General features: G+C 42.8%; 21 protein-coding genes across 21 annotated transcripts; 8 read left to right on the top strand and 13 right to left on the bottom strand.

Moving 5' to 3' along the window:
• Positions 1 to 100: 100 nt before the first annotated feature.
• LOC139352444 (histone H1-like) lies at positions 101 to 928 on the bottom strand. Its single transcript, XM_070994551.1, has one exon. It carries the CDS (start codon positions 926 to 928, stop codon positions 176 to 178), a length of 753 nt encoding a protein of 250 aa, XP_070850652.1. The 3' UTR covers positions 101 to 175.
• Positions 929 to 2,390: 1,462 nt separating this feature from the next.
• LOC139352288 (histone H3) lies at positions 2,391 to 2,801 on the bottom strand. Its single transcript, XM_070994367.1, has one exon. It carries the CDS (start codon positions 2,799 to 2,801, stop codon positions 2,391 to 2,393), a length of 411 nt encoding a protein of 136 aa, XP_070850468.1.
• Positions 2,802 to 3,083: 282 nt separating this feature from the next.
• LOC139352287 (histone H4) lies at positions 3,084 to 3,395 on the top strand. Its single transcript, XM_070994366.1, has one exon. The coding sequence runs from the start codon at positions 3,084 to 3,086 to the stop codon at positions 3,393 to 3,395; it is 312 nt and encodes a 103-aa protein (XP_070850467.1).
• Positions 3,396 to 3,882: 487 nt separating this feature from the next.
• Positions 3,883 to 4,257, bottom strand: LOC139352286 (histone H2A-like). Its single transcript, XM_070994365.1, has one exon. The coding sequence runs from the start codon at positions 4,255 to 4,257 to the stop codon at positions 3,883 to 3,885; it is 375 nt and encodes a 124-aa protein (XP_070850466.1).
• A 166-nt stretch (positions 4,258 to 4,423) lies between these two features.
• Positions 4,424 to 4,887, top strand: LOC139352443 (histone H2B). Its single transcript, XM_070994550.1, has one exon. The coding sequence runs from the start codon at positions 4,484 to 4,486 to the stop codon at positions 4,853 to 4,855; it is 372 nt and encodes a 123-aa protein (XP_070850651.1). The 5' UTR covers positions 4,424 to 4,483; the 3' UTR covers positions 4,856 to 4,887.
• Positions 4,888 to 5,263: 376 nt separating this feature from the next.
• On the bottom strand, positions 5,264 to 6,091 carry LOC139352442 (histone H1-like). The gene has a single exon (XM_070994549.1). It carries the CDS (start codon positions 6,089 to 6,091, stop codon positions 5,339 to 5,341), a length of 753 nt encoding a protein of 250 aa, XP_070850650.1. The 3' UTR covers positions 5,264 to 5,338.
• A 1,462-nt stretch (positions 6,092 to 7,553) lies between these two features.
• Positions 7,554 to 7,964, bottom strand: LOC139352285 (histone H3). Its single transcript, XM_070994364.1, has one exon. The coding sequence runs from the start codon at positions 7,962 to 7,964 to the stop codon at positions 7,554 to 7,556; it is 411 nt and encodes a 136-aa protein (XP_070850465.1).
• Positions 7,965 to 8,257: 293 nt separating this feature from the next.
• Positions 8,258 to 8,569, top strand: LOC139352595 (histone H4). Its single transcript, XM_070995284.1, has one exon. The coding sequence runs from the start codon at positions 8,258 to 8,260 to the stop codon at positions 8,567 to 8,569; it is 312 nt and encodes a 103-aa protein (XP_070851385.1).
• Positions 8,570 to 9,054: 485 nt separating this feature from the next.
• Positions 9,055 to 9,429, bottom strand: LOC139352284 (histone H2A). Its single transcript, XM_070994363.1, has one exon. The coding sequence runs from the start codon at positions 9,427 to 9,429 to the stop codon at positions 9,055 to 9,057; it is 375 nt and encodes a 124-aa protein (XP_070850464.1).
• A 166-nt stretch (positions 9,430 to 9,595) lies between these two features.
• LOC139352441 (histone H2B) lies at positions 9,596 to 10,059 on the top strand. The gene has a single exon (XM_070994548.1). It carries the CDS (start codon positions 9,656 to 9,658, stop codon positions 10,025 to 10,027), a length of 372 nt encoding a protein of 123 aa, XP_070850649.1. The 5' UTR covers positions 9,596 to 9,655; the 3' UTR covers positions 10,028 to 10,059.
• A 451-nt stretch (positions 10,060 to 10,510) lies between these two features.
• On the bottom strand, positions 10,511 to 11,263 carry LOC139352283 (histone H1-like). Its single transcript, XM_070994362.1, has one exon. The coding sequence runs from the start codon at positions 11,261 to 11,263 to the stop codon at positions 10,511 to 10,513; it is 753 nt and encodes a 250-aa protein (XP_070850463.1).
• A 1,462-nt stretch (positions 11,264 to 12,725) lies between these two features.
• On the bottom strand, positions 12,726 to 13,136 carry LOC139352282 (histone H3-like). The gene has a single exon (XM_070994361.1). The coding sequence runs from the start codon at positions 13,134 to 13,136 to the stop codon at positions 12,726 to 12,728; it is 411 nt and encodes a 136-aa protein (XP_070850462.1).
• A 293-nt stretch (positions 13,137 to 13,429) lies between these two features.
• Positions 13,430 to 13,741, top strand: LOC139352281 (histone H4). The gene has a single exon (XM_070994360.1). It carries the CDS (start codon positions 13,430 to 13,432, stop codon positions 13,739 to 13,741), a length of 312 nt encoding a protein of 103 aa, XP_070850461.1.
• Positions 13,742 to 14,228: 487 nt separating this feature from the next.
• LOC139352280 (histone H2A) lies at positions 14,229 to 14,603 on the bottom strand. The gene has a single exon (XM_070994359.1). The coding sequence runs from the start codon at positions 14,601 to 14,603 to the stop codon at positions 14,229 to 14,231; it is 375 nt and encodes a 124-aa protein (XP_070850460.1).
• A 199-nt stretch (positions 14,604 to 14,802) lies between these two features.
• Positions 14,803 to 15,233, top strand: LOC139352440 (histone H2B). The gene has a single exon (XM_070994547.1). It carries the CDS (start codon positions 14,830 to 14,832, stop codon positions 15,199 to 15,201), a length of 372 nt encoding a protein of 123 aa, XP_070850648.1. The 5' UTR covers positions 14,803 to 14,829; the 3' UTR covers positions 15,202 to 15,233.
• Positions 15,234 to 15,684: 451 nt separating this feature from the next.
• LOC139352279 (histone H1-like) lies at positions 15,685 to 16,437 on the bottom strand. Its single transcript, XM_070994358.1, has one exon. It carries the CDS (start codon positions 16,435 to 16,437, stop codon positions 15,685 to 15,687), a length of 753 nt encoding a protein of 250 aa, XP_070850459.1.
• Positions 16,438 to 17,899: 1,462 nt separating this feature from the next.
• Positions 17,900 to 18,310, bottom strand: LOC139352278 (histone H3). The gene has a single exon (XM_070994357.1). The coding sequence runs from the start codon at positions 18,308 to 18,310 to the stop codon at positions 17,900 to 17,902; it is 411 nt and encodes a 136-aa protein (XP_070850458.1).
• Positions 18,311 to 18,603: 293 nt separating this feature from the next.
• LOC139352277 (histone H4) lies at positions 18,604 to 18,915 on the top strand. The gene has a single exon (XM_070994356.1). It carries the CDS (start codon positions 18,604 to 18,606, stop codon positions 18,913 to 18,915), a length of 312 nt encoding a protein of 103 aa, XP_070850457.1.
• Positions 18,916 to 19,402: 487 nt separating this feature from the next.
• Positions 19,403 to 19,777, bottom strand: LOC139352276 (histone H2A). The gene has a single exon (XM_070994355.1). It carries the CDS (start codon positions 19,775 to 19,777, stop codon positions 19,403 to 19,405), a length of 375 nt encoding a protein of 124 aa, XP_070850456.1.
• An 89-nt stretch (positions 19,778 to 19,866) lies between these two features.
• Positions 19,867 to 20,407, top strand: LOC139352439 (histone H2B). The gene has a single exon (XM_070994546.1). The coding sequence runs from the start codon at positions 20,004 to 20,006 to the stop codon at positions 20,373 to 20,375; it is 372 nt and encodes a 123-aa protein (XP_070850647.1). The 5' UTR covers positions 19,867 to 20,003; the 3' UTR covers positions 20,376 to 20,407.
• A 451-nt stretch (positions 20,408 to 20,858) lies between these two features.
• LOC139352275 (histone H1-like) lies at positions 20,859 to 21,611 on the bottom strand. The gene has a single exon (XM_070994354.1). The coding sequence runs from the start codon at positions 21,609 to 21,611 to the stop codon at positions 20,859 to 20,861; it is 753 nt and encodes a 250-aa protein (XP_070850455.1).
• Positions 21,612 to 22,739: the final 1,128 nt, after the last annotated feature.

The following is a 22,739-nucleotide window of genomic DNA, read 5'->3' as shown; positions in this document are numbered from 1 at the left end:
AACGGCCTAACAAGATAATTGGACAAGTGAAATGTACTAAGTTTTAAATTGAAAGTTCCTTTCTCTTGTTCACGAACGTTGTAGCCCTGAAAAGGGCTTATTTAAACTAATTTCAGATTTCGAAATCTAAAATAGCGATTGCGAGCAGGTACCAGGTACTGTACTTTTGCACAATTTACTTCTTGGCCGCCGTAGTTTTGGCTTTCGGCTTTTTAGCAGTAGCAGGAGCAGCTGCTTTCTTCACAGCCTTTTTAGGCTTAACAGACGCCGCTGGCTTGGCCTTTGGTGCTTTCGCCGCCTTTGCCTTCGCTGCGGTCGACTTGGCCTTCGCTGCTGCTGGCTTCGCCTTTACGGTTCCAGTTTTCTTGGCATCCTTGGCCTTCGCCTTCTCGGTTTTCTTCTTCTCTGCGGTCTTTTTGGTGGCAACAGCCTTCTTAGCCTTGGGCTTCTTGTCGTCAGCTCCGGCGGCAGCTTTCTTGGCGGTGGATCCGGTCTTCTTGACGGCTACCTTCTTGCTTTTCACCTTCTTCTCAGCAGACGCAGGCTTCGGCTTCGGATCCTTCTTGGCGGAGGCCGACAGTTTAAATGAGCCAGACGCCCCCTTTCCCTTTGTTTGGATCAGCTTTCCATTTACCACGGCCGATTTCAAGTATTTCTTGATGAATGGAGCAAGCTTCTGGGCATCGCATTTATAGGTGGCAGTGATGTATTTCTTGATTGCCAAAAGCGATGAGCCGCCACGTTCCTTCAAATTCTTGATGGATGCGTCCACCATTTGTTGAGTTGGCGGATGCGATGGCGGGGCAGCAGCCCTTTTCACCTTTGGGGCAGCGGATCCAGATGCCTTTTTGGTGACCACCTTCTTCTCAACTGGCGCTGACGGGGCAGCCACTGGGGAAGCGGCCGTTGCAACTGCAGATTCAGACATTTTTCTTCACTAAAATACACTTTTTCGTATAGAAAATGGCCCGCGCGCTTATTGCCAACCTCCTTCGTTCGGATGAGAATCGAGGAGGAGAGCACTTTAACTGTGCGTCTGGCATCAGGCATTTGCTCTGCTAATGTTTGTTTGAAGTGCAGACATATTTTCTTGTTTTTAGTGCTTAAGATCCTAAAATGTAATAATCATTTTATTGTTTTACATTCTTAAATAATCTATTAAGTAGGTAATGTTTTCAAAACGTTAGTATCTGGTTTTTGCAACCTTTTATTGCCGAATCAACTTCAACATAGACATTCGTAACATGAGCAATTTTTTTAAAAACCCATTTTAAAATATGATTTCTTAGAAATATTTTGTAACTTGCTAATGAAAAAATAAATTTGAACCTTTTACTTAAATAAGTACTACAATTAAATTTACTTATCTTTAGTTTAGGTATTTTAATTCATGTTCCAAGTTGTCCCTTGGCTATGTACAAAGTTGGCTATCAGACTACTTTCGGCAATCGATTTCTGACTGTTAAAAATATAAATAATTTAAAATATTGTATTTATATGATGTTTTCTTAGACATATCATGTCTTTGCTTAAGACAATCCAGCTTTGGATGCATGTTTATAAACAGTTTTTACAAATTTTGCTAATTTGTGTTTCATATATGAATCCCATTGAGGCCGCACTCGAGTTAATATTTAAGAAAAAAATGTAAAAAGTATACTTAATAATATTTTTCTTGTTTTTTATAAAACATTATGCATTCATTAACGCATATGATTTATTTTCAGATAGCGTTTAAAAGTTTTTCGATTTTTTGTTGGTGCTTAAATGTCTAATGTTGATCGTGGTAGTCCCACAAAACCCTCTCGTTCTAAAAACATGCCGACATTAGTAATGAAATTTTTTCAAAAACGTGATAAAATTAAAAGTACAACAGTCAAATTGAATCTATTCTATTAAATAAATCTGATATTACAAAATACGATATATAATTTCTGGAATATATATACCTATTAACAGTTTATTTTGTGACCCATATATATAAATATCGTGGAGGTTGCACTTAGCATTAAAAAGACAATGTAAAAAATTTATTTTTTATTCTGTTTTTGTTTTATTAAGCAAATAGATTCATTAGCCTAGCTAATTTTTGTTTAGTTTTTGTCTGATGCTTGAAAGTCTTGACCATCCTTGCCGCATAGCAGCTCCATCACATTAAAAACCCCACCCAATCCTAATCGAACGACGAGTTCCGACTATTTATTAATTTTATCAAATCACTAAAAGTTACAAACAATTAATAATTTCACTTACGAAGGAACGGGACGAAAAGTTAATTTCTTTATTTTAAGGTTGAAGCCTGCAGATAAAAATTAGTATCTCATTGATTGAAATTTGTGGTCCTGAAAAGGACCGATTTATACAAAGTATGTTAGCGCATTGGCAGCCACTTAAGCACGCTCGCCGCGAATGCGACGGGCCAACTGGATGTCTTTGGGCATGATGGTGACACGCTTGGCATGAATGGCGCACAAGTTGGTATCTTCAAAGAGGCCAACCAGATAGGCCTCGCTAGCTTCCTGCAGAGCCATCACCGCCGAGCTCTGGAATCGCAGGTCAGTCTTGAAGTCCTGAGCGATTTCACGCACCAGACGCTGGAAAGGCAGCTTGCGGATCAGGAGCTCGGTACTCTTCTGGTATCGACGGATCTCACGCAGGGCAACCGTTCCAGGGCGATACCGATGGGGCTTCTTCACGCCTCCGGTGGCTGGGGCGCTCTTGCGAGCGGCCTTAGTAGCCAGTTGTTTGCGTGGCGCCTTGCCACCAGTCGATTTCCGAGCGGTTTGCTTGGTACGGGCCATTTTCGAGTTCACTGCTGTTCACGTTTCAAAACACAATAAACGTTAGCTGCATTTGCAACCTACTTATATAGCAAAACGAGGAGGATTGAAAAGAGAGGGAAGAAGAGGGCATCTCATTTGTCGAACAGAGAGCGGAGAGCGAAGAGCGGGACGCACATATCGTTCGGACTCGCTCGTGTTTCTGGGGTTTTAGGTATAAATAAGAGTTCGTCGAAAATAAGGAATTAGTTCTTCAGTGACTTTCGTTTCGTGCAGTGTGTTAACAGTAGAAAATAGTGAGTTATGACTGGTCGCGGTAAAGGAGGAAAAGGCTTGGGAAAAGGAGGCGCCAAGCGTCATCGCAAAGTGCTGCGGGATAACATTCAGGGTATCACTAAGCCAGCAATCCGCCGTTTGGCTCGTCGCGGCGGTGTAAAGCGCATCTCGGGACTCATTTACGAGGAAACACGTGGCGTCCTGAAGGTGTTCTTGGAGAACGTTATCCGCGATGCCGTCACCTACACCGAACACGCCAAGAGGAAGACTGTCACAGCCATGGATGTTGTGTACGCCTTGAAGAGGCAAGGCCGCACCCTATACGGCTTCGGCGGTTAAAAAACTAGTACAGCTTGTACTTCATTCAGCAATCGGTCCTTTTCAGGACCACCATTCAAATTTTCGAAGGAGAAAAAATTCAAATAATTTTTTGATTCATTGGCCTACTGACCGGGAACTCGAAAGTTGATACTGCATATACATATTGCATTAAACCAAAATGAAATTTCAAATGGGAGGTTCAGGTTAGTGTTTTGTAGAAGCTGTACCGCTTGCAGATACAGCATTAAAGGAAATGCGTCTTTTTGGCGACGAACTTCTTAGAATATTCCAGATCTTATATCTGACCAAGTGCTATAGGACCAACGCATATACAAAACCTACTTCTGTTTCCCAATCGATATTTCAACGTATTTTCTTGTTTTAATAATATGATATACGTATTGGAAAATCTTTACTTCTTTGGTAAAAACTTGGTCGTCCTGAAAAGGACGGTTGGGTTTGTTTTTTATGTACAAGTATGTAATTGGCTCCGCATTTAAAACGTTTAAGCCTTCTTCTCGGTCTTCTTGGGCAACAGAACAGCCTGGATGTTGGGCAACACTCCACCCTGGGCAATGGTGACGCCGGAGAGCAGTTTGTTCAACTCCTCGTCGTTGCGGATGGCCAGCTGCAGATGACGAGGAATAATCCTAGTCTTCTTGTTGTCACGAGCAGCATTGCCAGCCAATTCGAAAACCTCAGCGGCCAGATATTCCATCACAGCAGCCAGGTAAACTGGAGCGCCGGCCCCAACTCGCTCGGCATAGTTGCCCTTGCGGAGCAAACGGTGAATACGGCCCACTGGGAACTGAAGACCGGCACGGTTAGAGCGGGACTTTGCCTTTCCCTTCACTTTGCCACCTTTTCCACGACCAGACATTTTTCTTTACGAGTATTTCACTTAGTTCACTTTACACACTGAAAACGAATGCTCGACGAGCCCCGGGTAGCCACATATTTATACTTTTGCGTCTGCCTGCGCGTTCATTTAGGGGTGGGTGCCTTAGACCTGAAAACATTGCTCGAAAAAAAGTATAAAGATGAACGCGCTTGGGCACCATTATGATCAGTGAGTTGTGTTTGTGAAATCATAAGTGAAGTGAATAATGCCGCCGAAAACTAGTGGAAAGGCAGCCAAGAAGGCTGGCAAAGCCCAGAAGAACATCACCAAGACCGATAAGAAGAAGAAGCGCAAGAGGAAGGAGAGCTACGCCATCTACATTTACAAGGTCCTGAAGCAGGTCCACCCTGACACCGGTATTTCGTCGAAGGCGATGAGCATCATGAACAGCTTTGTGAATGATATCTTCGAGCGCATTGCTGCAGAGGCGTCTCGTCTGGCTCACTACAACAAGCGCTCGACCATAACCAGTCGGGAGATCCAAACGGCTGTTCGCCTGCTCCTGCCCGGAGAGTTGGCCAAGCACGCCGTCAGTGAGGGAACCAAGGCTGTCACCAAGTACACCAGCTCCAAGTAATTTACTCTTGCTGCGTATGGGGAGAAAGATCCAAAACGGCCCTTTTCAGGGCCACAACACATTTTACCAAAGGAACTTCATTTTCAATATACCATTTGCCAATCAAATTCGTGATATAAGTTCAATTTGAGTTTTTTTTTTCTAAAGAACTTATTCTGGAGCTTTATAGTATAGTTATTAAATCATGGTCATCTATTGATAACGAATTTCTGCAATGCTAGTCCACGAACATTCTGTGACTTGCATTTTAAGATTCTCTGGTACAGCTGCTAAAATCAATGCAGCCACACTTATGTGAAAAAAATGCTAACGGCCTAACAAGATAATTGGACAAGTGAAATGTACTAAGTTTTAAATTGAAAGTTCCTTTCTCTTGTTCACGAACGTTGTAGCCCTGAAAAGGGCTTATTTAAACTAATTTCAGATTTCGAAATCTAAAATAGCGATTGCGAGCAGGTACCAGGTACTGTACTTTTGCACAATTTACTTCTTGGCCGCCGTAGTTTTGGCTTTCGGCTTTTTAGCAGTAGCAGGAGCAGCTGCTTTCTTCACAGCCTTTTTAGGCTTAACAGACGCCGCTGGCTTGGCCTTTGGTGCTTTCGCCGCCTTTGCCTTCGCTGCGGTCGACTTGGCCTTCGCTGCTGCTGGCTTCGCCTTTAGGGTTCCAGTTTTCTTGGCATCCTTGGCCTTCGCCTTCTCGGTTTTCTTCTTCTCTGCGGTCTTTTTGGTGGCAACAGCCTTCTTAGCCTTGGGCTTCTTGTCGTCAGCTCCGGCGGCAGCTTTCTTGGCGGTGGATCCGGTCTTCTTGACGGCTACCTTCTTGCTTTTCACCTTCTTCTCAGCAGACGCAGGCTTCGGCTTCGGATCCTTCTTGGCGGAGGCCGACAGTTTAAATGAGCCAGACGCCCCCTTTCCCTTTGTTTGGATCAGCTTTCCATTTACCACGGCCGATTTCAAGTATTTCTTGATGAATGGAGCAAGCTTCTGGGCATCGCATTTATAGGTGGCAGTGATGTATTTCTTGATTGCCAAAAGCGATGAGCCGCCACGTTCCTTCAAATTCTTGATGGATGCGTCCACCATTTGTTGAGTTGGCGGATGCGATGGCGGGGCAGCAGCCTTTTTCACCTTTGGGGCAGCGGATCCAGATGCCTTTTTGGTGGCCACCTTCTTCTCAACTGGCGCTGACGGGGCAGCCACTGGGGAAGCGGCCGTTGCAACTGCAGATTCAGACATTTTTCTTCACTAAAATACACTTTTTCGTATAGAAAATGGCCCGCGCGCTTATTGCCAACCTCCTTCGTTCGGATGAGAATCGAGGAGGAGAGCACTTTAACTGTGCGTCTGGCATCAGGCATTTGCTCTGCTAATGTTTGTTTGAAGTGCAGACATATTTTCTTGTTTTTAGTGCTTAAGATCCTAAAATGTAATAATCATTTTATTGTTTTACATTCTTAAATAATCTATTAAGTAGGTAATGTTTTCAAAACGTTAGTATCTGGTTTTTGCAACCTTTTATTGCCGAATCAACTTCAACATAGACATTCGTAACATGAGCAATTTTTTTAAAAACCCATTTTAAAATATGATTTCTTAGAAATATTTTGTAACTTGCTAATGAAAAAATAAATTTGAACCTTTTACTTAAATAAGTACTACAATTAAATTTACTTATCTTTAGTTTAGGTATTTTAATTCATGTTCCAAGTTGTCCCTTGGCTATGTACAAAGTTGGCTATCAGACTACTTTCGGCAATCGATTTCTGACTGTTAAAAATATAAATAATTTAAAATATTGTATTTATATGATGTTTTCTTAGATATATCATGTCTTTGCTTAAGACAATCCAGCTTTGGATGCATGTTTATAAACAGTTTTTACAAATTTTGCTAATTTGTGTTTCATATATGAATCCCATTGAGGCCGCACTCGAGTTAATATTTAAGAAAAAAATGTAAAAAGTATACTTAATAATATTTTTCTTGTTTTTTATAAAACATTATGCATTCATTAACGCATATGATTTATTTTCAGATAGCGTTTAAAAGTTTTTCGATTTTTTGTTGGTGCTTAAATGTCTAATGTTGATCGTGGTAGTCCCACAAAACCCTCTCGTTCTAAAAACATGCCGACATTAGTAATGAAATTTTTTCAAAAACGTGATAAAATTAAAAGTACAACAGTCAAATTGAATCTATTCTATTAAATAAATCTGATATTACAAAATACGATATATAATTTCTGGAATATATATACCTATTAACAGTTTATTTTGTGACCCATATATATAAATATCGTGGAGGTTGCACTTAGCATTAAAAAGACAATGTAAAAAATTTATTTTTTATTCTGTTTTTGTTTTATTAAGCAAATAGATTCATTAGCCTAGCTAATTTTTGTTTAGTTTTTGTCTGATGCTTGAAAGTCTTGACCATCCTTGCGGCATAGCAGCTCCATCACATTAAAAACCCCACCCAATCCTAATCGAACGACGTGTTCCGACTATTTATTAATTTTATCAAATCACTAAAAGTTACAAACAATTAATAATTTCACTTACGAAGGAACGGGACGAAAAGTTAATTTCTTTATTTTAAGGTTGAAGCCTGCAGATAAAAATTAGTATCTCATTGATTGAAATTTGTGGTCCTGAAAAGGACCGATTTATACAAAGTATGTTAGCGCATTGGCAGCCACTTAAGCACGCTCGCCGCGAATGCGACGGGCCAACTGGATGTCTTTGGGCATGATGGTGACACGCTTGGCATGAATGGCGCACAAGTTGGTATCTTCAAAGAGGCCAACCAGATAGGCCTCGCTAGCTTCCTGCAGAGCCATCACCGCCGAGCTCTGGAATCGCAGGTCAGTCTTGAAGTCCTGAGCGATTTCACGCACCAGACGCTGGAAAGGCAGCTTGCGGATCAGGAGCTCGGTACTCTTCTGGTATCGACGGATCTCACGCAGGGCAACCGTTCCAGGGCGATACCGATGGGGCTTCTTCACGCCTCCGGTGGCTGGGGCGCTCTTGCGAGCGGCCTTAGTAGCCAGTTGTTTGCGTGGCGCCTTGCCACCAGTCGATTTCCGAGCGGTTTGCTTGGTACGGGCCATTTTCGAGTTCACTGCTGTTCACGTTCACTTCACGTTTCAAAACATAATAAACGTTAGCTGCATTTGCAACCTACTTATATAGAAAAACGAGGAGGATTGAAAAGAGAGGGAAGAAGAGGGCATCTCATTTGTCGAACAGAGAGCGGAGAGCGAAGAGCGGGACGCACATATCGTTCGGACTCGCTCGTGTTTCTGGGGTTTTAGGTATAAATAAGAGTTCGTCGAAAATAAGGAATTAGTTCTTCAGTGACTTTCGTTTCGTGCAGTGTGTTAAAAGTAGAAAATAGTGAGTTATGACTGGTCGCGGTAAAGGAGGAAAAGGCTTGGGAAAAGGAGGCGCCAAGCGTCATCGCAAAGTGCTGCGGGATAACATTCAGGGTATCACTAAGCCAGCAATCCGCCGTTTGGCTCGTCGCGGCGGTGTAAAGCGCATCTCGGGACTCATTTACGAGGAAACACGTGGCGTCCTGAAGGTGTTCTTGGAGAACGTTATCCGCGATGCCGTCACCTACACCGAACACGCCAAGAGGAAGACTGTCACAGCCATGGATGTTGTGTACGCCTTGAAGAGGCAAGGCCGCACCCTATACGGCTTCGGCGGTTAAAAAACTAGTACAGCTTGTACTTCATTCAGCAATCGGTCCTTTTCAGGACCACCATTCAAATTTTCGAAGGAGAAAAAATTCAAATAATTTTTTGATTCATTGGCCTACTGACCGGGAACTCGAAAGTTGATACTGCATATACATATTGCATTAAACCAAAATGAAATTTCAAATGGGAGGTTCAGGTTAGTGTTTTGTAGAAGCTGTACCGCTTGCAGATACAGCATTAAAGGAAATGCGTCTTTTTGGCGACGAACTTCTTAGAATATTCCAGATCTTATATCTGACCAAGTGCTATAGGACCAACGCATATACAAAACCTACTTGTTTCCCAATCGATATTTCAACGTATTTTCTTGTTTTAATAATATGATATACGTATTGGAAAATCTTTACTTCTTTGGTAAAAACTTGGTCGTCCTGAAAAGGACGGTTGGGTTTGTTTTTTATGTACAAGTATGTAATTGGCTCCGCATTTAAAACGTTTAAGCCTTCTTCTCGGTCTTCTTGGGCAACAGAACAGCCTGGATGTTGGGCAACACTCCACCCTGGGCAATGGTGACGCCGGAGAGCAGTTTGTTCAACTCCTCGTCGTTGCGGATGGCCAGCTGCAGATGACGAGGAATAATCCTAGTCTTCTTGTTGTCACGAGCAGCATTGCCAGCCAATTCGAGAACCTCAGCGGCCAGATATTCCATCACAGCAGCCAGGTAAACTGGAGCGCCGGCCCCAACTCGCTCGGCATAGTTGCCCTTGCGGAGCAAACGGTGAATACGGCCCACTGGGAACTGAAGACCGGCACGGTTAGAGCGGGACTTTGCCTTTCCCTTCACTTTGCCACCTTTTCCACGACCAGACATTTTTCTTTACGAGTATTTCACTTAGTTCACTTTACACACTGAAAACGAATGCTCGACGAGCCCCGGGTAGCCACATATTTATACTTTTGCGTCTGCCTGCGCGTTCATTTAGGGGTGGGTGCCTTAGACCTGAAAACATTGCTCGAAAAAAAGTATAAAGATGAACGCGCTTGGGCACCATTATGATCAGTGAGTTGTGTTTGTGAAATCATAAGTGAAGTGAATAATGCCGCCGAAAACTAGTGGAAAGGCAGCCAAGAAGGCTGGCAAAGCCCAGAAGAACATCACCAAGACCGATAAGAAGAAGAAGCGCAAGAGGAAGGAGAGCTACGCCATCTACATTTACAAGGTCCTGAAGCAGGTCCACCCTGACACCGGTATTTCGTCGAAGGCGATGAGCATCATGAACAGCTTTGTGAATGATATCTTCGAGCGCATTGCTGCAGAGGCGTCTCGTCTGGCTCACTACAACAAGCGCTCGACCATAACCAGTCGGGAGATCCAAACGGCTGTTCGCCTGCTCCTGCCCGGAGAGTTGGCCAAGCACGCCGTCAGTGAGGGAACCAAGGCTGTCACCAAGTACACCAGCTCCAAGTAATTTACTCTTGCTGCGTATGGGGAGAAAGATCCAAAACGGCCCTTTTCAGGGCCACAACACATTTTACCAAAGGAACTTCATTTTCAATATACCATTTGCCAATCAAATTCGTGATATAAGTTCAATTTGAGTTTTTTTTTTCTAAAGAACTTATTCTGGAGCTTTATAGTATAGTTATTAAATCATGGTCATCTATTGATAACGAATTTCTGCAATGCTAGTCCACGAACATTCTGTGACTTGCATTTTAAGATTCTCTGGTACAGCTGCTAAAATCAATGCAGCCACACTTATGTGAAAAAAATGCTAACGGCCTAACAAGATAATTGGACAAGTGAAATGTACTAAGTTTTAAATTGAAAGTTCCTTTCTCTTGTTCACGAACGTTGTAGCCCTGAAAAGGGCTTATTTAAACTAATTTCAGATTTCGAAATCTAAAATAGCGATTGCGAGCAGGTACCAGGTACTGTACTTTTGCACAATTTACTTCTTGGCCGCCGTAGTTTTGGCTTTCGGCTTTTTAGCAGTAGCAGGAGCAGCTGCTTTCTTCACAGCCTTTTTAGGCTTAACAGACGCCGCTGGCTTGGCCTTTGGTGCTTTCGCCGCCTTTGCCTTCGCTGCGGTCGACTTGGCCTTCGCTGCTGCTGGCTTCGCCTTTACGGTTCCAGTTTTCTTGGCATCCTTGGCCTTCGCCTTCTCGGTTTTCTTCTTCTCTGCTTTCTTTTTGGTGGCAACAGCCTTCTTAGCCTTGGGCTTCTTGTCGTCAGCTCCGGCGGCAGCTTTCTTGGCGGTGGATCCGGTCTTCTTGACGGCTACCTTCTTGCTTTTCACCTTCTTCTCAGCAGACGCAGGCTTCGGCTTCGGATCCTTCTTGGCGGAGGCCGACAGTTTAAATGAGCCAGACGCCCCCTTTCCCTTTGTTTGGATCAGCTTTCCATTTACCACGGCCGATTTCAAGTATTTCTTGATGAATGGAGCAAGCTTCTGGGCATCGCATTTATAGGTGGCAGTGATGTATTTCTTGATTGCCAAAAGCGATGAGCCGCCACGTTCCTTCAAATTCTTGATGGATGCGTCCACCATTTGTTGAGTTGGCGGATGCGATGGCGGGGCAGCAGCCTTTTTCACCTTTGGGGCAGCGGATCCAGATGCCTTTTTGGTGGCCACCTTCTTCTCAACTGGCGCTGACGGGGCAGCCACTGGGGAAGCGGCCGTTGCAACTGCAGATTCAGACATTTTTCTTCACTAAAATACACTTTTTCGTATAGAAAATGGCCCGCTCGCTTATTGCCAACCTCCTTCGTTCGGATGAGAATCGAGGAGAAGAGCACTTTAACTGTGCGTCTGGCATCAGGCATTTGCTCTGCTAATGTTTGTTTGAAGTGCAGACATATTTTCTTGTTTTTAGTGCTTAAGATCCTAAAATGTAATAATCATTTTATTGTTTTACATTCTTAAATAATCTATTAAGTAGGTAATGTTTTCAAAACGTTAGTATCTGGTTTTTGCAACCTTTTATTGCCGAATCAACTTCAACATAGACATTCGTAACATGAGCAATTTTTTTAAAAACCCATTTTAAAATATGATTTCTTAGAAATATTTTGTAACTTGCTAATGAAAAAATAAATTTGAACCTTTTACTTAAATAAGTACTACAATTAAATTTACTTATCTTTAGTTTAGGTATTTTAATTCATGTTCCAAGTTGTCCCTTGGCTATGTACAAAGTTGGCTATCAGACTACTTTCGGCAATCGATTTCTGACTGTTAAAAATATAAATAATTTAAAATATTGTATTTATATGATGTTTTCTTAGATATATCATGTCTTTGCTTAAGACAATCCAGCTTTGGATGCATGTTTATAAACAGTTTTTACAAATTTTGCTAATTTGTGTTTCATATAAGAATCCCATTGAGGCCGCACTCGAGTTAATATTTAAGAAAAAAATGTAAAAAGTATACTTAATAATATTTTTCTTGTTTTTTATAAAACATTATGCATTCATTAACGCATATGATTTATTTTCAGATAGCGTTTAAAAGTTTTTCGATTTTTTGTTGGTGCTTAAATGTCTAATGTTGATCGTGGTAGTCCCACAAAACCCTCTCGTTCTAAAAACATGCTGACATTAGTAATGAAATTTTTTCAAAAACGTGATAAAATTAAAAGTACAACAGTCAAATTGAATCTATTCTATTAGATAAATCTGATATTACAAAATACGATATATAATTTCTGGAATATATATACCTAACAACAGTTTATTTTGTGACCCATATATATAAATATCGTGGAGGTTGCACTTAGCATTAAAAAGACAATATAAAAAATTTATTTTTTATTCTGTTTTTGTTTTATTAAGCAAATAGATTCATTAGCCTAGCTAATTTTTGTTTAGTTTTTGTCTGATGCTTGAAAGTCTTGACCATCCTTGCCGCATAGCAGCTCCATCACATTAAAAACCCCACCCAATCCTAATCGAACGACGAGTTCCGACTATTTATTAATTTTATCAAATCACTAAAAGTTACAAACAATTAATAATTTCACTTACGAAGGAACGGGACGAAAAGTTAATTTCTTTATTTTAAGGTTGAAGCCTGCAGATAAAAATTAGTATCTCATTGATTGAAATTTGTGGTCCTGAAAAGGACCGATTTGTACAAAGTATGTTAGCGCATTGGCAGCCACTTAAGTACGCTCGCCGCGAATGCGACGGGCCAACTGGATGTCTTTGGGCATGATGGTGACACGCTTGGCATGAATGGCGCACAAGTTGGTATCTTCAAAGAGGCCAACCAGATAGGCCTCGCTAGCTTCCTGCAGAGCCATCACCGCCGAGCTCTGGAATCGCAGGTCAGTCTTGAAGTCCTGAGCGATTTCACGCACCAGACGCTGGAAAGGCAGCTTGCGGATCAGGAGCTCGGTACTCTTCTGGTATCGACGGATCTCACGCAGGGCAACCGTTCCAGGGCGATACCGATGGGGCTTCTTCACGCCTCCGGTGGCTGGGGCGCTCTTGCGAGCGGCCTTAGTAGCCAGTTGTTTGCGTGGCGCCTTGCCACCAGTCGATTTCCGAGCGGTTTGCTTGGTACGGGCCATTTTCGAGTTCACTGTTGTTCACGTTCACTTCACGTTTCAAAACATAATAAACGTTAGCTGCATTTGCAACCTACTTATATAGAAAAACGAGGAGGATTGAAAAGAGAGGGAAGAAGAGGGCATCTCATTTGTCGAACAGAGAGCGGAGAGCGAAGAGCGGGACGCACATATCGTTCGGACTCGCTCGTGTTTCTGGGGTTTTAGGTATAAATAAGAGTTCGTCGAAAATAAGGAATTAGTTCTTCAGTGACTTTCGTTTCGTGCAGTGTGTTAACAGTAGAAAATAGTGAGTTATGACTGGTCGCGGTAAAGGAGGAAAAGGCTTGGGAAAAGGAGGCGCCAAGCGTCATCGCAAAGTGCTGCGGGATAACATTCAGGGTATCACTAAGCCAGCAATCCGCCGTTTGGCTCGTCGCGGCGGTGTAAAGCGCATCTCGGGACTCATTTACGAGGAAACACGTGGCGTCCTGAAGGTGTTCTTGGAGAACGTTATCCGCGATGCCGTCACCTACACCGAACACGCCAAGAGGAAGACTGTCACAGCCATGGATGTTGTGTACGCCTTGAAGAGGCAAGGCCGCACCCTATACGGCTTCGGCGGTTAAAAAACTAGTACAGCTTGTACTTCATTCACCAATCGGTCCTTTTCAGGACCACCATTCAAATTTTCGAAGGAGAAAAAATTCAAATAATTTTTTGATTCATTGGCCTACTGACCGGGAACTCGAAAGTTGATACTGCATATACATATTGCATTAAACCAAAATGAAATTTCAAATGGGAGGTTCAGGTTAGTGTTTTGTAGAAGCTGTACCGCTTGCAGATACAGCATTAAAGGAAATGCGTCTTTTTGGCGACGAACTTCTTAGAATATTCCAGATCTTATATCTGACCAAGTGCTATAGGACCAACGCATATACAAAACCTACTTCTGTTTCCCAATCGATATTTCAACGTATTTTCTTGTTTTAATAATATGATATACGTATTGGAAAATCTTTACTTCTTTGGTAAAAACTTGGTCGTCCTGAAAAGGACGGTTGGGTTTGTTTTTTATGTACAAGTATGTAATTGGCTCCGCATTTAAAACGTTTAAGCCTTCTTCTCGGTCTTCTTGGGCAACAGAACAGCCTGGATGTTGGGCAACACTCCACCCTGGGCAATGGTGACGCCGGAGAGCAGTTTGTTCAACTCCTCGTCGTTGCGGATGGCCAGCTGCAGATGACGAGGAATAATCCTAGTCTTCTTGTTGTCACGAGCAGCATTGCCAGCCAATTCGAGAACCTCAGCGGCCAGATATTCCATCACAGCAGCCAGGTAAACTGGAGCGCCGGCCCCAACTCGCTCGGCATAGTTGCCCTTGCGGAGCAAACGGTGAATACGGCCCACTGGGAACTGAAGACCGGCACGGTTAGAGCGGGACTTTGCCTTTCCCTTCACTTTGCCACCTTTTCCACGACCAGACATTTTTCTTTACGAGTATTTCACTTAGTTCACTTTACACACTGAAAACGAATGCTCGACGAGCCCCGGGTAGCCACATATTTATACTTTTGCGTCTGCCTGCGCGTTCATTTAGGGGTTGGTGCCTTGGACCTGAAAACATTGCTCGAAAAAAAGTATAAAGATGAACGCGCTTGGACACCATTATGATCAGTGAGTTGTGTTTGTGAAATCATAAGTGAAGTGAATAATGCCGCCGAAAACTAGTGGAAAGGCAGCCAAGAAGGCTGGCAAAGCCCAGAAGAACATCACCAAGACCGATAAGAAGAAGAAGCGCAAGAGGAAAGAGAGCTACGCCATCTACATTTACAAGGTCCTGAAGCAGGTCCACCCTGACACCGGTATTTCGTCGAAGGCGATGAGCATCATGAACAGCTTTGTGAATGATATCTTCGAGCGCATTGCTGCAGAGGCGTCTCGTCTGGCTCACTACAACAAGCGCTCGACCATAACCAGTCGGGAGATCCAAACGGCTGTTCGCCTGCTCCTGCCCGGAGAGTTGGCCAAGCACGCCGTCAGTGAGGGAACCAAGGCTGTCACCAAGTACACCAGCTCCAAGTAATTTACTCTTGCTGCGTATGGGGAGAAAGATCCAAAACGGCCCTTTTCAGGGCCACAACACATTTTACCGAAGGAACTTCATTTTCAATATACCATTTGCCAATCAAATTCGTGATATAAGTTCAATTTGAGTTTTTTTTTTCTAAAGAACTTATTCTGGAGCTTTATAGTATAGTTATTAAATCATGGTCATCTATTGATAACGAATTTCTGCAATGCTAGTCCACGAACATTCTGTGACTTGCATTTTAAGATTCTCTGGTACAGCTGCTAAAATCAATGCAGCCACACTTATGTGAAAAAAATGCTAACGGCCTAACAAGATAATTGGACAAGTGAAATGTACTAAGTTTTAAATTGAAAGTTCCTTTCTCTTGTTCACGAACGTTGTAGCCCTAAAAAGGGCTTATTTAAACTAATTTCAGATTTCGAAATCTAAAATAGCGATTGCGAGCAGGTACCAGGTACTGTACTTTTGCACAATTTACTTCTTGGCCGCCGTAGTTTTGGCTTTCGGCTTTTTAGCAGTAGCAGGAGCAGCTGCTTTCTTCACAGCCTTTTTAGGCTTAACAGACGCCGCTGGCTTGGCCTTTGGTGCTTTCGCCGCCTTTGCCTTCGCTGCGGTCGACTTGGCCTTCGCTGCTGCTGGCTTCGCCTTTACGGTTCCAGTTTTCTTGACATCCTTGGCCTTCGCCTTCTCGGTTTTCTTCTTCTCTGCGGTCTTTTTGGTGGCAACAGCCTTCTTAGCCTTGGGCTTCTTGTCGTCAGCTCCGGCGGCAGCTTTCTTGGCGGTGGATCCGGTCTTCTTGACGGCTACCTTCTTGCTTTTCACCTTCTTCTCAGCAGACGCAGGCTTCGGCTTCGGATCCTTCTTGGCGGAGGCCGACAGTTTAAATGAGCCAGACGCCCCCTTTCCCTTTGTTTGGATCAGCTTTCCATTTACCACGGCCGATTTCAAGTATTTCTTGATGAATGGAGCAAGCTTCTGGGCATCGCATTTATAGGTGGCAGTGATGTATTTCTTGATTGCCAAAAGCGATGAGCCGCCACGTTCCTTCAAATTCTTGATGGATGCGTCCACCATTTGTTGAGTTGGCGGATGCGATGGCGGGGCAGCAGCCTTTTTCACCTTTGGGGCAGCGGATCCAGATGCCTTTTTGGTGGCCACCTTCTTCTCAACTGGCGCTGACGGGGCAGCCACTGGGGAAGCGGCCGTTGCAACTGCAGATTCAGACATTTTTCTTCACTAAAATACACTTTTTCGTATAGAAAATGGCCCGCGCGCTTATTGCCAACCTCCTTCGTTCGGATGAGAATCGAGGAGGAGAGCACTTTAACTGTGCGTCTGGCATCAGGCATTTGCTCTGCTAATGTTTGTTTGAAGTGCAGACATATTTTCTTGTTTTTAGTGCTTAAGATCCTAAAATGTAATAATCATTTTATTGTTTTACATTCTTAAATAATCTATTAAGTAGGTAATGTTTTCAAAACGTTAGTATCTGGTTTTTGCAACCTTTTATTGCCGAATCAACTTCAACATAGACATTCGTAACATGAGCAATTTTTTTAAAAACCCATTTTAAAATATGATTTCTTAGAAATATTTTGTAACTTGCTAATGAAAAAATAAATTTGAACCTTTTACTTAAATAAGTACTACAATTAAATTTACTTATCTTTTGTTTAGGTATTTTAATTCATGTTCCAAGTTGTCCCTTGGCTATGTACAAAGTTGGCTATCAGACAACTTTCGGCAATCGATTTCTGACTGTTAAAAATATAAATAATTTAAAATATTGTATTTATATGATGTTTTCTTAGATATATCATGTCTTTGCTTAAGACAATCCAGCTTTGGATGCATGTTTATAAACAGTTTTTACAAATTTTGCTAATTTGTGTTTCATATATGAATCCCATTGAGGCCGCACTCGAGTTAATATTTAAGAAAAAAATGTAAAAAGTATACTTAATAATATTTTTCTTGTTTTTTATAAAACATTATGCATTCATTAACGCATATGATTTATTTTCAGATAGCGTTTAAAAGTTTTTCGATTTTTTGTTGGTGCTTAAATGTCTAATGTTGATCGTGGTAGTCCCACAAAACCCTCTCGTTCTAAAAACATGCCGACATTAGTAATGAAATTTTTTCAAAAACGTGATAAAATTAAAAGTACAACAGTCAAATTGAATCTATTCTATTAAATAAATCTGATATTACAAAATACGATATATAATTTCTGGAATATATATACCTATTAACAGTTTATTTTGTGACCCATATATATAAATATCGTGGAGGTTGCACTTAGCATTAAAAAGACAATGTAAAAAATTTATTTTTTATTCTGTTTTTGTTTTATTAAGCAAATAGATTCATTAGCCTAGCTAATTTTTGTTTAGTTTTTGTCTGATGCTTGAAAGTCTTGACCATCCTTGCGGCATAGCAGCTCCATCACATTAAAAACCCCACCCAATCCTAATCGAACGACGTGTTCCGACTATTTATTAATTTTATCAAATCACTAAAAGTTACAAACAATTAATAATTTCACTTACGAAGGAACGGGACGAAAAGTTAATTTCTTTATTTTAAGGTTGAAGCCTGCAGATAAAAATTAGTATCTCATTGATTGAAATTTGTGGTCCTGAAAAGGACCGATTTGTACAAAGTATGTTAGCGCATTGGCAGCCACTTAAGCACGCTCGCCGCGAATGCGACGGGCCAACTGGATGTCTTTGGGCATGATGGTGACACGCTTGGCATGAATGGCGCACAAGTTGGTATCTTCAAAGAGGCCAACCAGATAGGCCTCGCTAGCTTCCTGCAGAGCCATCACCGCCGAGCTCTGGAATCGCAGGTCAGTCTTGAAGTCCTGAGCGATTTCACGCACCAGACGCTGGAAAGGCAGCTTGCGGATCAGGAGCTCGGTACTTTTCTGGTATCGACGGATCTCACGCAGGGCAACCGTTCCAGGGCGATACCGATGGGGCTTCTTCACGCCTCCGGTGGCTGGGGCGCTCTTGCGAGCGGCCTTAGTAGCCAGTTGTTTGCGTGGCGCCTTGCCACCAGTCGATTTCCGAGCGGTTTGCTTGGTACGGGCCATTTTCGAGTTCACTGCTGTTCACGTTCACTTCACGTTTCAAAACACAATAAACGTTAGCTGCATTTGCAACCTACTTATATAGCAAAACGAGGAGGATTGAAAAGAGAGGGAAGAAGAGGGCATCTCATTTGTCGAACAGAGAGCGGAGAGCGAAGAGCGGGACGCACATATCGTTCGGACTCGCTCGTGTTTCTGGGGTTTTAGGTATAAATAAGAGTTCGTCGAAAATAAGGAATTAGTTCTTCAGTGACTTTCGTTTCGTGCAGTGTGTTAACAGTAGAAAATAGTGAGTTATGACTGGTCGCGGTAAAGGAGGAAAAGGCTTGGGAAAAGGAGGCGCCAAGCGTCATCGCAAAGTGCTGCGGGATAACATTCAGGGTATCACTAAGCCAGCAATCCGCCGTTTGGCTCGTCGCGGCGGTGTAAAGCGCATCTCGGGACTCATTTACGAGGAAACACGTGGCGTCCTGAAGGTGTTCTTGGAGAACGTTATCCGCGATGCCGTCACCTACACCGAACACGCCAAGAGGAAGACTGTCACAGCCATGGATGTTGTGTACGCCTTGAAGAGGCAAGGCCGCACCCTATACGGCTTCGGCGGTTAAAAAACTAGTACAGCTTGTACTTCATTCAGCAATCGGTCCTTTTCAGGACCACCATTCAAATTTTCGAAGGAGAAAAAATTCAAATAATTTTTTGATTCATTGGCCTACTGACCGGGAACTCGAAAGTTGATACTGCATATACATATTGCATTAAACCAAAATGAAATTTCAAATGGGAGGTTCAGGTTAGTGTTTTGTAGAAGCTGTACCGCTTGCAGATACAGCATTAAAGGAAATGCGTCTTTTTGGCGACGAACTTCTTAGAATATTCCAGATCTTATATCTGACCAAGTGCTATAGGACCAACGCATATACAAAACCTACTTCTGTTTCCCAATCGATATTTCAACGTATTTTCTTGTTTTAATAATATGATATACGTATTGGAAAATCTTTACTTCTTTGGTAAAAACTTGGTCGTCCTGAAAAGGACGGTTGGGTTTGTTTTTTATGTACAAGTATGTAATTGGCTCCGCATTTAAAACGTTTAAGCCTTCTTCTCGGTCTTCTTGGGCAACAGAACAGCCTGGATGTTGGGCAACACTCCACCCTGGGCAATGGTGACGCCGGAGAGCAGTTTGTTCAACTCCTCGTCGTTGCGGATGGCCAGCTGCAGATGACGAGGAATAATCCTAGTCTTCTTGTTGTCACGAGCAGCATTGCCAGCCAATTCGAGAACCTCAGCGGCCAGATATTCCATCACAGCAGCCAGGTAAACTGGAGCGCCGGCCCCAACTCGCTCGGCATAGTTGCCCTTGCGGAGCAAACGGTGAATACGGCCCACTGGGAACTGAAGACCGGCACGGTTAGAGCGGGACTTTGCCTTTCCCTTCACTTTGCCACCTTTTCCACGACCAGACATTTTTCTTTACGAGTATTTCACTTAGTTCACTTTACACACTGAAAACGAATGCTCGACGAGCCCCGGGTAGCCACATATTTATACTTTTGCGTCTGCCTGCGCGTTCATTTAGGGGTGGGTGCCTTAGACCTGAAAACATTGCTCGAAAAAAAGTATAAAGATGAACGCGCTTGGGCACCATTATGATCAGTGAGTTGTGTTTGTGAAATCATAAGTGAAGTGAATAATGCCGCCGAAAACTAGTGGAAAGGCAGCCAAGAAGGCTGGCAAAGCCCAGAAGAACATCACCAAGACCGATAAGAAGAAGAAGCGCAAGAGGAAAGAGAGCTACGCCATCTACATTTACAAGGTCCTGAAGCAGGTCCACCCTGACACCGGTATTTCGTCGAAGGCGATGAGCATCATGAACAGCTTTGTGAATGATATCTTCGAGCGCATTGCTGCCGAGGCGTCTCGTCTGGCTCACTACAACAAGCGCTCGACCATAACCAGTCGGGAGATCCAAACGGCTGTTCGCCTGCTCCTGCCCGGAGAGTTGGCCAAGCACGCCGTCAGTGAGGGAACCAAGGCTGTCACCAAGTACACCAGCTCCAAGTAATTTACTCTTGCTGCGTATGGGGAGAAAGATCCAAAACGGCCCTTTTCAGGGCCACAACACATTTTACCAAAGGAACTTCATTTTCAATATACCATTTGCCAATCAAATTCGTGATATAAGTTCAATTTGAGTTTTTTTTTTCTAAAGAACTTATTCTGGAGCTTTATAGTATAGTTATTAAATCATGGTCATCTATTGATAACGAATTTCTGCAATGCTAGTCCACGAACATTCTGTGACTTGCATTTTAAGATTCTCTGGTACAGCTGCTAAAATCAATGCAGCCACACTTATGTGAAAAAAATGCTAACGGCCTAACAAGATAATTGGACAAGTGAAATGTACTAAGTTTTAAATTGAAAGTTCCTTTCTCTTGTTCACGAACGTTGTAGCCCTGAAAAGGGCTTATTTAAACTAATTTCAGATTTCGAAATCTAAAATAGCGATTGCGAGCAGGTACCAGGTACTGTACTTTTGCACAATTTACTTCTTGGCCGCCGTAGTTTTGGCTTTCGGCTTTTTAGCAGTAGCAGGAGCAGCTGCTTTCTTCACAGCCTTTTTAGGCTTAACAGACGCCGCTGGCTTGGCCTTTGGTGCTTTCGCCGCCTTTGCCTTCGCTGCGGTCGACTTGGCCTTCGCTGCTGCTGGCTTCGCCTTTACGGTTCCAGTTTTCTTGACATCCTTGGCCTTCGCCTTCTCGGTTTTCTTCTTCTCTGCGGTCTTTTTGGTGGCAACAGCCTTCTTAGCCTTGGGCTTCTTGTCGTCAGCTCCGGCGGCAGCTTTCTTGGCGGTGGATCCGGTCTTCTTGACGGCTACCTTCTTGCTTTTCACCTTCTTCTCAGCAGACGCAGGCTTCGGCTTCGGATCCTTCTTGGCGGAGGCCGACAGTTTAAATGAGCCAGACGCCCCCTTTCCCTTTGTTTGGATCAGCTTTCCATTTACCACGGCCGATTTCAAGTATTTCTTGATGAATGGAGCAAGCTTCTGGGCATCGCATTTATAGGTGGCAGTGATGTATTTCTTGATTGCCAAAAGCGATGAGCCGCCACGTTCCTTCAAATTCTTGATGGATGCGTCCACCATTTGTTGAGTTGGCGGATGCGATGGCGGGGCAGCAGCCTTTTTCACCTTTGGGGCAGCGGATCCAGATGCCTTTTTGGTGGCCACCTTCTTCTCAACTGGCGCTGACGGGGCAGCCACTGGGGAAGCGGCCGTTGCAACTGCAGATTCAGACATTTTTCTTCACTAAAATACACTTTTTCGTATAGAAAATGGCCCGCGCGCTTATTGCCAACCTCCTTCGTTCGGATGAGAATCGAGGAGGAGAGCACTTTAACTGTGCGTCTGGCATCAGGCATTTGCTCTGCTAATGTTTGTTTGAAGTGCAGACATATTTTCTTGTTTTTAGTGCTTAAGATCCTAAAATGTAATAATCATTTTATTGTTTTACATTCTTAAATAATCTATTAAGTAGGTAATGTTTTCAAAACGTTAGTATCTGGTTTTTGCAACCTTTTATTGCCGAATCAACTTCAACATAGACATTCGTAACATGAGCAATTTTTTTAAAAACCCATTTTAAAATATGATTTCTTAGAAATATTTTGTAACTTGCTAATGAAAAAATAAATTTGAACCTTTTACTTAAATAAGTACTACAATTAAATTTACTTATCTTTAGTTTAGGTATTTTAATTCATGTTCCAAGTTGTCCCTTGGCTATGTACAAAGTTGGCTATCAGACTACTTTCGGCAATCGACTTCTGACTGTTAAAAATATAAATAATTTAAAATATTGTATTTATATGATGTTTTCTTAGATATATCATGTCTTTGCTTAAGACAATCCAGCTTTGGATGCATGTTTATAAACAGTTTTTACAAATTTTGCTAATTTGTGTTTCATATATGAATCCCATTGAGGCCGCACTCGAGTTAATATTTAAGAAAAAAATGTAAAAAGTATACTTTGTTCACGCCAAAAGGGCGTTTAATTTCAGGAGGCAGTGTCGAGCGGCAGTTTTATCCAGATTTCTATATCTCGCGCGCTCGCACTGCCGTCCGCTCTCCCTCTCCATCTCTCCCCTAAGTCTCCGCTCTGCTCTGGAGCGCTTAAGTTAAGTTAGGCTTAAGCAGTTCTTGTTTCAAAGTGTACTAATAAACACCTACGCACGTCGCGTAAAAACCCAAAAGTACCCGCGTATTTTTCTGCGTACCACTCAATCTTGGGGCTTCAATTATTTCATCAATCAAGCCGCACCGCCCCAACATTTTGGTCCAGTTCGAGCAGGATTTCAAAATCTTTGGACTTTCCTCTCCTGGAGTTTCCTTTGATTTTGTCCCAGCAGGCTTGAAACACTCCAG

The sequence above is a fragment of the Drosophila suzukii genome, chromosome 2L (assembly GCF_043229965.1).
Source record: "Drosophila suzukii chromosome 2L, CBGP_Dsuzu_IsoJpt1.0, whole genome shotgun sequence".
Taxonomy (NCBI): domain Eukaryota; kingdom Metazoa; phylum Arthropoda; class Insecta; order Diptera; family Drosophilidae; genus Drosophila; species Drosophila suzukii.
Note: the sequence above shows the minus strand (reverse complement) of the source record. Positions and strands in the feature narration are given on the sequence as shown.

Bases quoted from the DNA above. Each gene is read 5' to 3' on its own strand.
- LOC139352275 (XM_070994354.1), bottom strand. From the start codon at position 21,611: ATGTCTGAATCTGCAGTTGCAACGGCCGCTTCCCCAGTGGCTGCCCCG.
- LOC139352277 (XM_070994356.1), top strand. From the start codon at position 18,604: ATGACTGGTCGCGGTAAAGGAGGAAAAGGCTTGGGAAAAGGAGGCGCC.
- LOC139352440 (XM_070994547.1), top strand. From the start codon at position 14,830: ATGCCGCCGAAAACTAGTGGAAAGGCAGCCAAGAAGGCTGGCAAAGCC.
- LOC139352285 (XM_070994364.1), bottom strand. From the start codon at position 7,964: ATGGCCCGTACCAAGCAAACCGCTCGGAAATCGACTGGTGGCAAGGCG.
- LOC139352286 (XM_070994365.1), bottom strand. From the start codon at position 4,257: ATGTCTGGTCGTGGAAAAGGTGGCAAAGTGAAGGGAAAGGCAAAGTCC.
- LOC139352443 (XM_070994550.1), top strand. From the start codon at position 4,484: ATGCCGCCGAAAACTAGTGGAAAGGCAGCCAAGAAGGCTGGCAAAGCC.
- LOC139352281 (XM_070994360.1), top strand. From the start codon at position 13,430: ATGACTGGTCGCGGTAAAGGAGGAAAAGGCTTGGGAAAAGGAGGCGCC.
- LOC139352283 (XM_070994362.1), bottom strand. From the start codon at position 11,263: ATGTCTGAATCTGCAGTTGCAACGGCCGCTTCCCCAGTGGCTGCCCCG.
- LOC139352276 (XM_070994355.1), bottom strand. From the start codon at position 19,777: ATGTCTGGTCGTGGAAAAGGTGGCAAAGTGAAGGGAAAGGCAAAGTCC.
- LOC139352280 (XM_070994359.1), bottom strand. From the start codon at position 14,603: ATGTCTGGTCGTGGAAAAGGTGGCAAAGTGAAGGGAAAGGCAAAGTCC.
- LOC139352282 (XM_070994361.1), bottom strand. From the start codon at position 13,136: ATGGCCCGTACCAAGCAAACCGCTCGGAAATCGACTGGTGGCAAGGCG.
- LOC139352439 (XM_070994546.1), top strand. From the start codon at position 20,004: ATGCCGCCGAAAACTAGTGGAAAGGCAGCCAAGAAGGCTGGCAAAGCC.
- LOC139352444 (XM_070994551.1), bottom strand. From the start codon at position 928: ATGTCTGAATCTGCAGTTGCAACGGCCGCTTCCCCAGTGGCTGCCCCG.
- LOC139352284 (XM_070994363.1), bottom strand. From the start codon at position 9,429: ATGTCTGGTCGTGGAAAAGGTGGCAAAGTGAAGGGAAAGGCAAAGTCC.
- LOC139352278 (XM_070994357.1), bottom strand. From the start codon at position 18,310: ATGGCCCGTACCAAGCAAACCGCTCGGAAATCGACTGGTGGCAAGGCG.
- LOC139352279 (XM_070994358.1), bottom strand. From the start codon at position 16,437: ATGTCTGAATCTGCAGTTGCAACGGCCGCTTCCCCAGTGGCTGCCCCG.
- LOC139352288 (XM_070994367.1), bottom strand. From the start codon at position 2,801: ATGGCCCGTACCAAGCAAACCGCTCGGAAATCGACTGGTGGCAAGGCG.
- LOC139352595 (XM_070995284.1), top strand. From the start codon at position 8,258: ATGACTGGTCGCGGTAAAGGAGGAAAAGGCTTGGGAAAAGGAGGCGCC.
- LOC139352441 (XM_070994548.1), top strand. From the start codon at position 9,656: ATGCCGCCGAAAACTAGTGGAAAGGCAGCCAAGAAGGCTGGCAAAGCC.
- LOC139352442 (XM_070994549.1), bottom strand. From the start codon at position 6,091: ATGTCTGAATCTGCAGTTGCAACGGCCGCTTCCCCAGTGGCTGCCCCG.
- LOC139352287 (XM_070994366.1), top strand. From the start codon at position 3,084: ATGACTGGTCGCGGTAAAGGAGGAAAAGGCTTGGGAAAAGGAGGCGCC.